Source organism: Rhea americana, unplaced genomic scaffold (assembly GCF_003343005.1).
Source record: "Rhea americana isolate MKP2758 unplaced genomic scaffold, rheAme1 scaffold_29, whole genome shotgun sequence".
Taxonomy (NCBI): Eukaryota; Metazoa; Chordata; class Aves; order Rheiformes; family Rheidae; genus Rhea; species Rhea americana.
In genome coordinates, this window is record NW_028186412.1 from 79,958 (window position 1) to 94,970 (window position 15,013).

The 15,013-nt window shown below is 36.7% G+C and overlaps 1 protein-coding gene across 1 annotated transcript in view; it reads right to left on the reverse strand.

Moving 5' to 3' along the window:
• Window positions 1-868: 868 nt before the first annotated feature.
• The window catches only part of SESN3 (sestrin 3), a 40,341-nt gene continuing 26,196 nt past the window's right edge, over window positions 869-15,013 (reverse strand). Inside the window, exons 2-10 of the mRNA XM_085309004.1 lie at window positions 14,726-14,791; window positions 12,175-12,372; window positions 11,219-11,401; window positions 10,594-10,830; window positions 8,910-9,057; window positions 6,546-6,661; window positions 3,665-3,855; window positions 3,154-3,298; window positions 869-2,367 (exon numbers count right to left, since the gene is read on the reverse strand). Of these exons, the coding sequence (XP_085165130.1) occupies window positions 2,281-2,367; window positions 3,154-3,298; window positions 3,665-3,855; window positions 6,546-6,661; window positions 8,910-9,057; window positions 10,594-10,830; window positions 11,219-11,401; window positions 12,175-12,372; window positions 14,726-14,791 (1,371 nt within the window). The 3' untranslated portion in view covers window positions 869-2,280. The remainder of the gene's footprint in view (window positions 2,368-3,153; window positions 3,299-3,664; window positions 3,856-6,545; window positions 6,662-8,909; window positions 9,058-10,593; window positions 10,831-11,218; window positions 11,402-12,174; window positions 12,373-14,725; window positions 14,792-15,013) is intronic.

The window sequence follows — 15,013 nt, forward strand, 5'->3', positions numbered from 1 at the left end:
AACTCAACCTGCTCTAAGAGCCTTTGCATTTCTGAAGGGAAACTAAGTGGTCATATTAGTTACCTAAATCTAGTTTTATCTCCTTTCCAAAGCTCAGCTGTGCTTCTTGAGAACTACGTGACTTTTCATAATAAAGAAATTTAAAGTAGCACTGTACAGTTCCCATCACCTAAAAAAAAGCAAAACTATTGCATGAAAAGTTCTTTCAGCAGAACCATTTTATGCACAAAAACTTTTAGGTGTGGCCACTACAGTTACAATAGGGAGGAAAAAGAATTATAGGAACTTAGAAAGCTAATCTAAGTTCATACGTATCATCTCAATGCTTCTGAGAAATCTTACATAGCTAACTGCAAAGATAAGTAAATCTGATGTTTTATGCAAAGCTCTCTCTAGAAGAGATTCTGATGCTGTCTATTGGGTAGTTTTCTAAATAGCTAATGTTAAAATTTGTAAAAAGTTACTAACTTCTTCCTCAAAAGCTTTTAATGCACAGCGTCTGCAGTCTGAAAGTGCAGAAAAAATGTACAATCATTTAGTTTTCCAATCTGGGACAGACAGAGAAAGTGAAAAAAACCAACATGCGAAGTCACAGCAAGGTATCAGGAAAACTAAAGAAGAGAGAAAACTAATTTTAGTAGCATACTGGTCCATGATTTTTTCAATGGAAAGTGTTAAAATATGGCTGGTATTATCATTTTCAAAAAACTATTCTGCAATTGGCAATGGAGAAAAAATCCTGTATCATCTTCTACAATTCAATATAACATTAAAAATAAATCTATCCTGCTAGTTTTGAATGTATGTGACAGAATGAACGGTCACCCTCCTCAAGGTAAGATGAAAAGCCCAAACCAACAGACAAAAGTTTAAGCAGTGACAACTTGCATCCTATTGGGTAAGTTTAAGCATCTCTTTAGGCACTTCACTGGTTCATTAAATGCAATACAAAATAAAGCTATAAATATCAGCATTTTGTGCTCTTATGAATTTGTCAGAAGCAACAGAAAACAGCACAAAACTGTGACATTTTTGGCAGCTTATTTCTTCCCTTCCCCAGTATCATCAGTTGTCCAAGAATACTTTGTTTCGGGGATGCTTTGGCATCTCAGAATCAGGTTGTCTTAAGCCACAAAAGCTAAAAACCAAACTGCTAGGCCTTAGACAATAAAGAAATTTGGTTTCAAAATTTCTTTATGGCTATATAAGAAGGACACTTTAGCAGTGACATGATAGGGAAAAAAGCTTGCTTATTTTTAAATATTGCACTTTTCATTTGTTCACTCACACTAATGCATAGAAACTTTTAAAATTTTGAATATTAAAATTTCATACTATGAAAAAGTTATGGGAAATAAATTTCTATACATCCAATATGAAAGAACAGATATGCTAGCCTTCCTTTACTTTCCTTAGTTAAAACATTGAGAAAGAGGAGAGTGCAAAAAACCTACAACACTATTTTTGGTCAGTCTGAGTATTAACTTTACAGGTGCCAACTAAACAAATTGCAACATGTGATGAGCATGGATATTGTGAAGACAACTGAGGGTGACTGTCAGTATACCAAGATTATGCATGATTGAAACACAGTAAGTTTAGTTGAAATGGTGAATTGTGAAGCCTCTTCTCTTGGGAAGAGACAAGATAAAACAGATGAGTTTTGTACTTCAGTAGCATGCCATAGAATTTATCATGATTAATTTCACATTGAAGTGTGGTCAAAGTTTACATCCACATTTCACATCACCTTCAATTGCTGTAGTAAGACAGTGACTGGCAAGCAGTCTCCAGGAGACACAGATGGATCCAGTGGGCAATTCAATTTAACACAGCACATGCATCTCTATCAGAGTTACGACTCGGTGGCAAGTTCTCAGAACATTCAAAACAGATCTTCTGCTGGATTCTGTTATTCTGAAAAATGATTGCTTGGAAAATAAGTCTCTAAGCACTCTATTCCCGTGCTTAAAGAACAAAGCGCTAGAACTGAGTATAATAAAAACAGTTTTAGGATTCTGACCACTGTGCAGAAATCCAACCGGAAACAATGTAGAGTAGTGCTCCTCAGTGTTATGTTTGTTATCATTAGTAATGTTAAGCATCAAGAAAATAAAACACGTCATTGCACATTACAGCCGTCAAGAAACACGGCTAAACTTTGACACTAGAGAATTGAATAACCTGATGCTACATCACAAACAGCTTCTGGCATGTATCTATTTCAAAAGGTCTTTACATACTCAGTAAAAATTCCTTTACTCCCTCTCAGTGAAAGCTTCAGGTTAAGTGACGAGTTATGGCACGAAGGGCATACAGAAGTTCTGCTTGCATACGAGCTTCCATTAGAAGTAGATTTACATGAACCTGTGAAAAATTAAATCAGTCATTTAGTTTGCTTTGAGTCCATCATTGTTTATTCATTTATGCTACAACACTTAACTTTTAGCAAATTATCACTGTAAGAAATTAGGTCTTTTCTTGCTGTACTCTGCTGCAAGACTGCAACTGCTTTTTGAACAGCTATCCAGTATTAGACAACATTTTAGGACTCCAAGTAACTATCCTTAACTGCCACTTTAAACATCTTTCTATCTGAAAAATCCCAGTAAAGCAATTTCGTATCCTAATGGTACAAATTCTTAATGAATGGTATTGTTGTTTTGTTTACTACCACCTACTACCATCATACTGCACAGTATAAGGACCAGTTCAACTGCCAGATATGCTAGAAGACATACAAGCATTGAACTCTTGACAGCAAGCATTTAACGTAGATATTTGCAAACACACTGACATTGCTTCTTGATGAAAAAACACAATGAAGACTATATAAATGAGATAAACTCTTTTTTGTCCCCAAATCGAAAGCATTGACATGGCTGACTATTTYTGCATTCTCAAGTTTATACACTTTTCCATTACAGATGTCAGTTCAATTTTATGGAGAAGTCATTCAAAATAAGAAGGACTGACAACATTTCCAGTCTACTAGGAAGTATTTTTGTAAAACTGACATTTAAACTCACTGAATTAATCTCATTTATTTCTTTGGTTAAAACAATTAGTTTGACAGAAACAAACATTTTTATAAGTCACTGTATTTTCCATTTTTAAAATGCACTGGCATCTCCATGAAGTCAGTATACATACCTTCTCTGAGTGCTTGAACTGACGCCAGTAACTATCATACATGCGCTTCGTAGTTCTCTCTGGGTAGCAGGTCACTGTCTTTATGTAAACCTTCAGGCTGCGTTCAAGTAACTGATTAACTTCTCCATAATCATAATCATCATACCTAAATAACAGAGGCAATCACTCTGCTGGATACAGGTCTTTAAAAGCATAGTCTTTTGCAGCATATCAAGTTCCAGAGTTGAAGCATTTAGTACATATGCTAGAACAGAACCTGCTAACACACAACACAGGCTGGCTTCTGAGAAGACAGTTCTGTAATAACCTCTATCCTGGTTCATAATCATTTTAGTCACTGAAATCAAAAGCTGCATGAATAATATACYAGCAAAACCACTCTAACTTGCAGACTGAGATATCATCTCCACTTTAACACCTGGATTCTAAACTAACCCTTTTCAGGTAGTTTTTCTCTCTATGTTTACACACTCTAAAATGCACTCCTTAGCCAGCGCATTTTSTTCCATACCTGATTCCATACATACAGTGGACATAGTTAAATAAAGCTCTTCTCAGCATAGTTGTATCAACATCCTCATGTGTTGCCATAGTGTTATATGTGAGATTATAGACCATCCGAAATTTCTCATCGAGGAGATGCCCGATATCAGAATAAAGCCTGTTTACAAGGGAAAAGCCATGATTTTCCCAAGTATAGTCCTGTAAAAGCAGAAAGAAATACATTATATATATGCATATATATATATATATATATACGTGTATATATATATATACACACAGATGAAGTGAAGTCTCTATTTGGTCCTCTCTACAGCTGAATAGTATCTGTTACCTACTAGTTATAATTTTATTCTCTTCAAAAGATTTGCATTTTGAATCCTCCATCTTTATCATCTGCTCCATTCTACCAGRCTTCCTGGCAAAAAATGTCACATTGCTGCACCTCACTTCCAGTTTGGATACCATTAACCTACAGAATATATGAGGAGAAAAAAACTACCCTTATTCTTGAGGTGTTGACACAATTTGCCATTGTCTTCCATGCCACTTTAACCRGCGTCACTCTAACTGAAATGAGCCTTTAAGTTTAAAAAGTCCTGGAACAAGGTATTAAAATCCAGGTTGCTTTGGTCTTAGACAAGCACCTGGATTGTAAGGGTAGAACTATGCTTCCTCATATCAGGAATGCGAATTTTTTGAAAAGTRGTGGCACAGCAACAACAGCAGAGAATTACCCTGCTTCAGAACAGTATATAACCACTCTTCATGCTGCGGTTATAGAGAACACGTTAGTTTGCCCACATCCTTGGCAAGTGTTCAGTCATTCGATCACATACCCTCTTTACAGCTGAGGGCATCGTCTCGGCTTCCTGCTGTGTCTGGTTGTTTTCAGAAAGAACTGCTAGGCAAGGGCCTTGCAGATTCGCATCAGAGCACACCTATTGGACTGAACCCGATTGGGAGAGAGGGGAGAGTACGCAGGACAATATCCAGCTGCCTTAAAAAAAAAAGTGTTCTGTGACATCTGAAACGCCCCACATTTGGCCTCCATCTGGCAGTCCAGAAGGCCGTAAGACTTGTGAGACAACGTCCATTATCTACTAGCCCTGTACAGATGTCTAGGACAACCTGCAGTATCACAAAAGGCTCTGGACACTGACGATCACCCAACTGAATTGAGCTTCCTGTGTTGAAGCCTCAGGGGATTTCTAACATGAGGACCTTATTATGCAAGCTGCTCAGCATAGACATGACCTACACTGGAGCAGAAACAGAATTTTGCATCCCCAAAATGTAAATCATGAAGTTGCCAGGAGCCATGCTGTAGTGTCAAGTGTGTGGCAGGTTCTGAAGATCATATATACTTTTTTTTTTTTTTTTTTTTAATTTGGCACCTTCATTTGCGATGTCACATCACAGTTTTGTGTCATGGTTCTCAAATGCTGATGGACAGCAGTGAGTGGGGATTTTGTTTGTTTGTTTCAAGTAGCCAAAAATACTAATTAGGACCCTTCAGAGTATCAGCTTCTGAAAATCAGAAGCCCCAGGAGGAGGGAAGCACTGGTTACTAACAGCAGTTGATCCATAACAATCACAAAAAAGGAAACATTTTTTTTAATCCTGCTGTTTGYTGAACACCTTTTTCTATTACTGAATTTAAACCCACAGAGATAAAGATGTTTTATCCAGAATAAGTATTGGATTTATTAAAGGGGTTTGGGGCACTAATAGCATTTGGGAAGCTGCAGGTATATCTAGCTGCTGGAGAGCAGGACATACTAATAAAGTTAAATTTKCAAGATCACTCCTTTGAAAGCAGGCTTGAAGCTGTCCTATGTATTTAAGAGCAGAGACATTYTAGTTACAGTTTCAACTTCGGTAGAGCTTTTTTCCGTAGGAGCCTGTTGTTCCTAAGTAGTTAAGCAGTATGTTTGATTTATAGGCACTGACTTTGCCTTATTCTTTTGGCAATATCCACCTACTTTAGGCTCATATTAAGACCGCAAAATAAATCATCCAGATCAGCAAAATCTGCTGTATAGCTAAATACATTTCCTGAAAGTGATCATGAGTTCTTTATTTTTCAGTCTTAGATAAATCTTCTGACTGGAGTTTTCCTGCATCTACTTTTTTTTTTCCTGGAAGTTTTCTGATTTGGTGCAAGATTTTGTCCACTGCCTGCAATTTATTACTAGACTGATGATTAATCTATTCTACAACCCAGAATAGGACTACCTAGAACCTGCCTGCTATTATTTACATTATGAAGATGTTTATGAGTCTAGCCATGGTTAAATGTCTCCATACATTGGACAATACACAGACAAAAGGGCAGTTCTCTCAACATACTATATATAAATATACATACATATTTTTCACAATAGACAAACAGTAATTCTATTTAAGTACTCGTTTTCAGACATTYAAAGCTCAGTGATTTGGTGTATATATAAAAACATCACTCACCAAATCACTCTGACAAAATATATGCATGTTTACTGATAACCACTGAGCAGAGAATACTTGAAGATATGTCAGAAATTAAGTGTTCTTCCAGTAAAATTTTTCTGTATTTGAAGAAAAGGAAAAGAAATTCTTCCTTTCCTAGCTTTCACTTGTATTCCAGATCTATTGATATGCTTTACAGTTTTCCTACTAATTCCTTTAATATTTTAAGTAGGATCTAAAGCTAAATACTTCTGTGCCTTTCCAGAAATAGCAGAAGACTCATCTCTCATAAATTTGTAGAAGCCTGCGAATTATTTAATGTACAATGGCAAGAAAAAGTGCACGACACAAACATGTTCCACTACAACTACTTTACACTATTTGTCTAGTAAAGAAATATGTAGTATTCTTTGAGTGAATGTATTTTAAAGAAACACTACCTGAGCTCTGAATGTTGGCAGATGCTCTTCTCCTCGCCTTGCAAAGTCTTTGTACCCAAACCCAGGATCTTCAATATAACGGGAGACATCTGTAGAAACTATTTCATCATCAAATGCTGTGAAAAAACAGCAAAACAGAAGTCAGCACTAATACTACCGCTCTACTAAAGGATTGGAGAATGATTTTTTAAGAGTTTTGCAAAGGAAGAGAATGGAATGAAGGAAGGAAAAACTTCACTTCATCTCCGTTCCACTTAACCCATCCGCTTGTATGGAATTCATCCTTTCCACTAAGCCACTGAAATGTCMGCATAAGACATCGAAGATCCTTCTAGGAAATGGGAAGACATGGGCTGAACTATTACCTGGAGATATGTTTTTCTCCCTGTTGACTTCTGAGGGAGGCCAGATACCTTAAATTGGGCAAGATGCGTCCCATTAATAAAGCYATTATGCTAAGATAAGAAACAGAAGAACACACACTTGACAACAGGATTGCTATGTTAAGCACGTATGGTGCCAGGAAGTACATCAGCTCTATTCTATACCCTACAATACAAGCAACTGGACAGCAGTGCAACACTCCACTTGTAAATATCAACTGAAGAGTATATGAAAGCAAAGTGCTCGATAGCACATCAGGCTGAAACTCTGCCAGAAGCTCTAGTAACTAAGCATGTTCAAAGAGCTTCAAAACGTGTCACTAAGCAAGTGCAGGTTCTCTATCAGGAATCAATCTTTCCTCCCTGAATAAACAGGTGGCTTGTTTGTGCAACTACCTTTGCAGGAGTTGACTAYGGTATAGCTGACTACATTTGACCCTGATGTTAATACCTGGGCTTGCTTCCACATGCATTGACAGAACAGTTGCCATATGTCCACTCTCAGCACCTTAAAAAGTCAGTAAATCTAAGAATTGCAGAAGTGCTTTATCTCCTCTTTGCCTCATTAAACAATCAAAACATAATTGCGTAGGAAGAAGCCTGCACATCTGCTACAGCTAATCCTCAGTGAAGAATAAAAAAATCTACAGGCATACAGGGAGGAAAGGGAGGAAAGCAAACAAAACTACCAGCAATCCCTTCAAGAAATCTTCCTGTCCCAAACAACACCTCATCCTAACAAGCTTGAAGTTGCAGAAACTCATGGAAGTCCTGGTTTAATAATGAAACTGTAGCAGGTGTCAGTTTGTTTACACTACCTCAAGACTATCTGACTAAAGAAAAATTGAATGAGAATGGATGATGTCCATTTTTTAAAATCCAGTAATGATGACTTTGGATATATTTCCTTTCAGTTTTTGAATATTTTTAGAGAGCCACAAAATCTCTGATGATTCACAGAACATTCTTTCTCCTTTTTGGGCTCAGTGCACAGAAACTTGAATACCTTCAAATAGTCCTGGTCTGACTTGTATTCTGAAAAAAAACAGATTTGATTAACTACTAGTTTGTAGCTTCAGCTTTCTTAACAAATTCTCTCTGAAGTTACTTAGATCTAARCTGACACAGAAGATTTCTGGGAAAATGTGGGCCATTTTATAGGTCACTTTTTAAAAAGATACAAGCTATGATCTTCAGGTAGCCTCTAACATGTGGAGTTGCTTGGAGATTCAGATTGTCCTGATCATATTGTTTCTTCTAAAACACTCTTTGGAAGGAAAAAAAAAAAATAAAAAAAAACTCAAAATCCTGTTGTTTATATGAAACAGATTTAATTGTATGGTATGTTAGAGATGAAAGCCTTTAGAACAAATAAAAAATATAGGAAAAGAGGTTTTCAGCTCTTAATTTTGAACAATACCTAAGAATTAAATGAATGCCAAGAAATCTCTATCATAATACAGGTAATAGAAACAGCATAGCAGAATAATCACTCAAAAACAGTCAGTCTGTGATGTCCTTTCCAGGGAGAATAACTAAAACAGAAAAAAAAAAAAGAGTCTCATTCCATTAGTGTACAGTTATTTGCTGTCTGTCTGTCCCAGTCTCAGGGTCATATATGAAGGCTATCTATGAGTGACATAAACACTGTAGAACCTAAAATTGTGAAGTATTATTGAATATTTACACAAAGGAATTAATCTGAAGAGCATACAAATAAAAAGAAATTTCACCCAAGAAGCCTACAGGCTTTTTTTTTTTTTTTTCCCAAATAAAAAAGCTAAATTTCAAGTAGCAACAAGGGTGGCAACATTTGCCAATCAAGAAGTCTTAAGCAGATGAACCAAGTCACAGGACCACCCTTACTAAAGCAAGAGCCAGAATAAAGAAACTGACAGGAAGAGTTGTAGTCATTGAACCRAACTCTAGTGTTTAGGGCTTACAAAGCACAAACAGACTGGAACTGGAAAAGTACAAATACCTCCACTAATTACTAGCAGACTCTCCTTCTTTTCCTTTTCAAAGCGAGTTGCCATCTCTTCCTGAGAGGCTTCTTCATCCTCTTTATCTTCCTGCAGCCTCTTCATCCTTTCCATTAAGGCCTCCAGCTCACTTAAGGAATCTGCAATCTGCAAAAACACCATGACATTCTGGAAACTTAGAAGATAGACAACATGTGTCATCTTCAGATTTCATGCTCTACAGTAAATGCTTTCAAAAAAAGATATCAGTAGCAAACATGAAAATCCAAGCCAGAATGCTTTTTGTCACATGTAAGACAGAAACAGTTTTCAGAAAGTCTAAAGAAGGGAGTGGGTAAGTGTTCCTCTAAATCTATCGAAGTATTCCACTGCAACAAGATTAATAGTGAAAGTGGTGATGTCTGAACATGGAAACCATAGTTGCCTATAATATATATCCTACCAGAAATACCTATGTGTATCAGAAAACAACTTCTTACATTAAGCTAACTTTTCTCAGTCAACTGGTAATGCAAAATATCTTACTGAGAAGATACAGTGTAATCCCACAACACAGGAACACAACCTGAGACAGCCAATCAGTATTCTTTTTGTTTACTTTTTGTTATGYTTTTCTATGTATTCAAAACAACTTTTACAGGGACCTTTTTCTTCCTTTTGTGCCACTTTWCTAGAATATATCAAAATACGTCAAATATATCAAAGTTTGCAATTCCGTGATCTATCTTGGCAATTCAGATTTTTCTTAAGATAAATTGCTTAGTCTTTCTTTTCTTTTTCTTTTGATTCTTATCTTCTGCCCACAGCTAAAAATGTTTTATATCATGTTATTCACTGCTTAACAAGCAGCTCACAGCCCGAAGCAGCCCTTAGCTCACTACAAATGTGTAAGAAATACTGGTGATTTAAGCTAGCATGCCTTACATCACAGAAACTTAAGATGCAATAACTAATTACATGCTCATATTGTAAGCTTACTGCTAGTTTTACAAATCTGTCTAGTGATTCAGTTTATAATCCCTATCTTYCATCAAAGGAGATGAGGCTAATTCAGCAATCAGCAGTTTAATTCAAAGACTCTTCTTCAAAGCATTGTAAAGCAACTTTCAGAGAAATTTCCATTTTTGAATGAATTAAATAGTAATTAAATTTCTCTTTTGGTTGATTCAAGACCAGAACATTAATGTAARGAATAAAGCCATTTTATTTCAGATATTTTCCTCTCATCTACAAGGAAGTGTTTCAAGATTAACCTGTTTTGAGATCACAGGCCTTGTCAAAGTCAAAAGGAATATTACGACCTCTGGGGTTTTTCCTTCTGTTTTTTTCACTCTATGTGTTAAGAAAATGATTAATAAAATGCTTCAGTGAGTGATACACTGTCTGAACAAATTCAAACTTCCAGCTTTCAACTGGAAGTGAAGTTTTAGTCTTGCTCAATGGGTTGTGAGATTAACTTTTAAAATCATATTATTCTGAGCACAATTCTCCGTTTCAATGTGGTTTTGAAACAGATTACACTGCAAACTGCTCGAGCTAACATAAGAGTTACCAGACCCATGCATTCCAGTAGAGCAGACAAAAAAACTTTCAAACTACACTGAAATTTAAACAGGAAAGAATGGAAGAAAGCTTTCTAATGCAAAACAGAGGCAAGCAAAAGAATCTTCTTGGAACACTAACCCCAAAGTTGCTACTTGTGAGGGATGCATTTTCTATGTTGTTGTCATTGGCAAGATCACAGACACAGAAGTTGTTGACTGCTATAAGTCTGACTCCATTAGATGTATCCGGATCTCTCTCTGGATTAATGCCACTACCAAATACAAAACTTGCCAAGGCATGATAATGTGCCAACAGGACAACAGCATGCACCAATTCAGGAAGAGACCAATTATTTTCCCCAGTCTTGACAAGTTTCTGAAATGAGAATAAAAAAAGTGTAAATATAAAACTTCTTTTGGTCCCAAGGTTTGTATAAGACTACATATATTTTAAAAAGGCATCAATTCCTTTTTTCCAATACTACCATATTTCTCTTCCACACGAATTCTCAAAAAAAAAAAAAAAAGAGAGATCTAATAGATTACTTCTTTTCTGCTGGGGTTATTCTAGTCAATACTATYCCTAAAAGATAAGCTTTGTTGGCTTTGTCACGTAGAAGCCTTCCTTGGGTTATTCAATACTCCAATACTTCCCTGAATTCTTAAACTCAAGATAATGAAGCCCAACCACGTACTTGCATAGCTCTTAACAGTTCTTATTATTGGACATTTACTGCTATCACAAGGCATTTTTTAATAGGTACCTGAATGTGCTCTTTTGTGATTAGCCAGGGCCTGTGTGCAAGGAGTTTGTTTATTTCATTCAGATTTTTCAGTCTTTGTGGAATGTATTCTAAACCATTCAACCATTCTGCAATTCCTCCAGTCTTCAAAAACTCATCAACATGCATATTTATTAGGTACGAACACTGATGTCTGGCAGCAGCCTAAAATAATTAAACACAGAGGCAAAAGTGCAGCATATTAGAGTATAATCTTATTTCACTGCAGGTGAAAAACAATACAATTTAGTTGCACAGAGCCATATTTTGTTTTGTGAAACATTTCTAATCAGTAYGGAAGGTTCACAATAAAAAAAACTTTGATTACTTTACTTTGAATCACTAAATCTAATTTAGGTTGCAAGGGACATCTGCAGGTCAGGTCATCTGGTCCAACTTCCAACTCATACTAGGGCTGGCTTAAAACAGGTTGCTCAGAGCTTTCTCTAGACAAGATCTTCATCTTTGGAGATCCTACAGCCTCTCTTGGGTCCTGTTCCAATGTCTGACCATTCTCATGGTGAAAACTGTTTTCCTAGTGTCTACCTTAAGCTTGTAACTTGAGTCTGTTGCTTCTCATCCTATTGCTGTACACTTATAGTTACACTCCCAGAAGTAAGCGGCCACAGCTTTAACTGCTGTCCACAAAACCTCACTTCCGTGGGCATGTGAGAAGTGTCTCACTGCAGGATACTAACATGAAAAGGTGTACTTTGCTAATTCTCTCTTCTCATTGAAAACTTTGTGGCTATATATGCTTTATTCAGATGGAAATCAGCTTTAAAAAAACATTCATGCATGTACACCCATTACCTAAAATATCACACCAGTCCCTCCTTTCTGATTTTTTTCATTTTTCTTTTTTTTCTTTTTTTTTTTTTTTTTTTAATAAGAAAGTCAAGATGACGGGAAAAAGTGTATACCTTGTTGGTACATACCATTATAGCAATGTAGTGCCTATAGGGCAAAGGAAGGGGCCCATCCATGCGCAACATATAGAACTGGCTGCGGAGGAAAGACTCCAGGTACTGAGTATGGATACTCATGACCTGTGTGATGTTGTCCAGGCGACCAGATGTAGAGTATTCYTCCACAAGAAGATTAGTACGTTCATCCAAACCGTTTGCTTGCATAACCTTAAAAATAAGATGCAGAAAGTTAACTGAGAGAGGTTTTCTCTAGCTTTAGCCCTGGATAGAAACATACTAAAATATGAAAGTTTTGCTTTTGTACAAACTTGCAGATAGTTCTGGAGATACAGATATATGTATAAAAATGTATGTTTATGTATGTGCATGAATATACACATATAAATGTGACTTGTATACTGAAAACTGAAAAACACTATACACCAATTATTTTAATACATTGCTATGAAAACCAAACATTTTTCTGTAGATTTTTCCAAAAAGGCTGAACTGACACCTGAAGTCAAATCTTCAGGGAGATCTTGAAGTAAGCAGAAGTTAAATGGAATGTCAAGTCTTTACGGAAGTCAGTCTGTACAGACACACAGTACCTGAGCACTCAGCCCTACAACAGACCTCAAAATTAATGAAGAGGAACTGAGTTACATAACCAAATTTTATATGAAAGTTTATACGGAATGTAACATAAACGAGTTACTCCATTTTCATTTCTCACTACTGTGATACTGTGAGACTTCACTGTTTTATTTGTGGGCCCAGAAAGAAAGGGAAGAAGCAGAACAATCCAGCTAAGCAGCTCCATAATTTTTATATGTATAGTTCTTCCCTACCACAGCCTTTCTGTGTTTTATATCAAAAAGATGCCTCTTCGATACTTTTACTACCAGAATTTTATCCACACATTAGAGACCAAGCCTATATATTATGGCATACCACTGCTCCACTGTAAGTAACACTCCTTATTCTTCAGAAAGAGCATCTTCCAGGTATTTAAGAGATTTTTGTCTCATTTAATTTCTTAGGGAAACTACATTTCAGTCCTGCTACTGCTGTAGTAACATTTCTGATCATCTCCAATTTGTCAGGAGCTTTTCTTGTAACTTAGTACAATTTACAGAGAAAGAATTATGCTGACAAAGTTGAAATATAACCCTGTAGGACTGCATTGTTGCTATGTTAGGCACAGCATTATAGAGCACTATTTCTTCTGAAAATTCTCCACCTAGAGCCTGAAGAGAAAGCAGTATGTCCCTCCTCCTGATTTATTACCATCCATGGATTCGCAAACATGCTTTTCTAATTCTCCTGGTAAAGCCTTATGACACCTTAATGGGAACCTTTACAATTAAGTGTTGTTACTCTGTCCATATCAAAATCTTTCCATTATCAAAATAGAGTAGGCTTTGATAAGAGCAATGTTCTGTAGTTAACTTAYCAAGATTTGTGAGACATTAAATATGTTACTAATTCACAATTACATCCTGTCTATCAACTGCACTATTTACCAGCCAAGGAACTGGGGGAAAAGACCAGTCATTTGTTTAACAAACATAATTCGATATTTGTTCTTGATATTAAATAGCTGTTATATCAACACAGGTAGAGGTTGCATTTTTCTACTAGGATAACTAGTGGGGTTACTGCTTTCTGAAGGCTGCTCAGTGCCGTCCTTCTGCATCCTCGGCTGCCACTGATTACCAAGTGTATCACTTGTGCAGTAAATTCATTAACAATTCTCTCAAAACCTTACATACAATCTTTCTCATTATATTTATTTTCCCACTCTTTACAAAATTCTCTTAGTAAGAAAAATCAAATCATTATGCAGTTTGGCATTATCAGTCCTTAATGCATAACGTCAGGGAAATCCCTTTCACAACTCTGACTAGCTGGAGCTCACTCTATGCTCCCCACTTCCCAAGTCTAGAGGACTCATTTTAAACTCTATCCTTTTTTGCTTATGTTTTCTTTTTTCCAGGCTTTATACTTGCCCTGTTTTYAGGTTCAATTCTTCCCTGTGTAGGGAGAGAGAGATTCAGAGAACAGTGGATACCTTCTGACTTTCAAAAACTTATTTTTGGCCCTGTTGTTCTAGCATATGAATTGCCTGGCTTTAGCAACTACTCAAAAGCAGAACAGAAAAAGGACCCGTTTTTATCGTTTGCCACTCCAAATAATTCATCAGTAAATGATACTCCATGGAGATTAATATCATAGGAAAAGAACGACACTACAGGAAAGTTGCAACAAGCTGCAAATCAAGGTTTAAATTGGACATTAAATCATACACAGAACTCTTCAGTTTGAAGTCCCACTGTACCTTTCAACCGTAAATTCTCTTAAGAGCCACAGATGTGATCTATGAAGTTAGCCAGGCTTTTTGGTTCTCTCAAACTGAAGGTCAGAGGCTGCTCTGAGAGTTACAGAATCATGGTGCCGTAATACCGGCCAGGCCCCCCCTCGGGCCTGGCATTAAGAATAATAATCGATCACCCCCACAAAAAAGAGCACACGCCACATTTATGTGCGTCTCTGGGAGCGCTGACAGCCGCACACTTACTTCGTTCTCTGGTATAAAGGCACTTGGTCCTCTTGTTAAAGGCGGAGAGACTTGCACTCTTTTCTCCTGCAAAACAGTCACGTAATTCTATCAGCATCAAGAATAACATATTAACTTGCTTTATCTTAGCAGATTAGATCTTAAAGGCCTTGACTCAGTTCTCTTCCCAAGGCCACCTGCACGTTTTACAGCTCACTGAGCAGGTGAGGCTATCACACCACATTAGTTACACCATCTTAGCGCTCCCTGTCCTTTGCGCTAACGAACTGCTTGAATTTTTGCAAGATT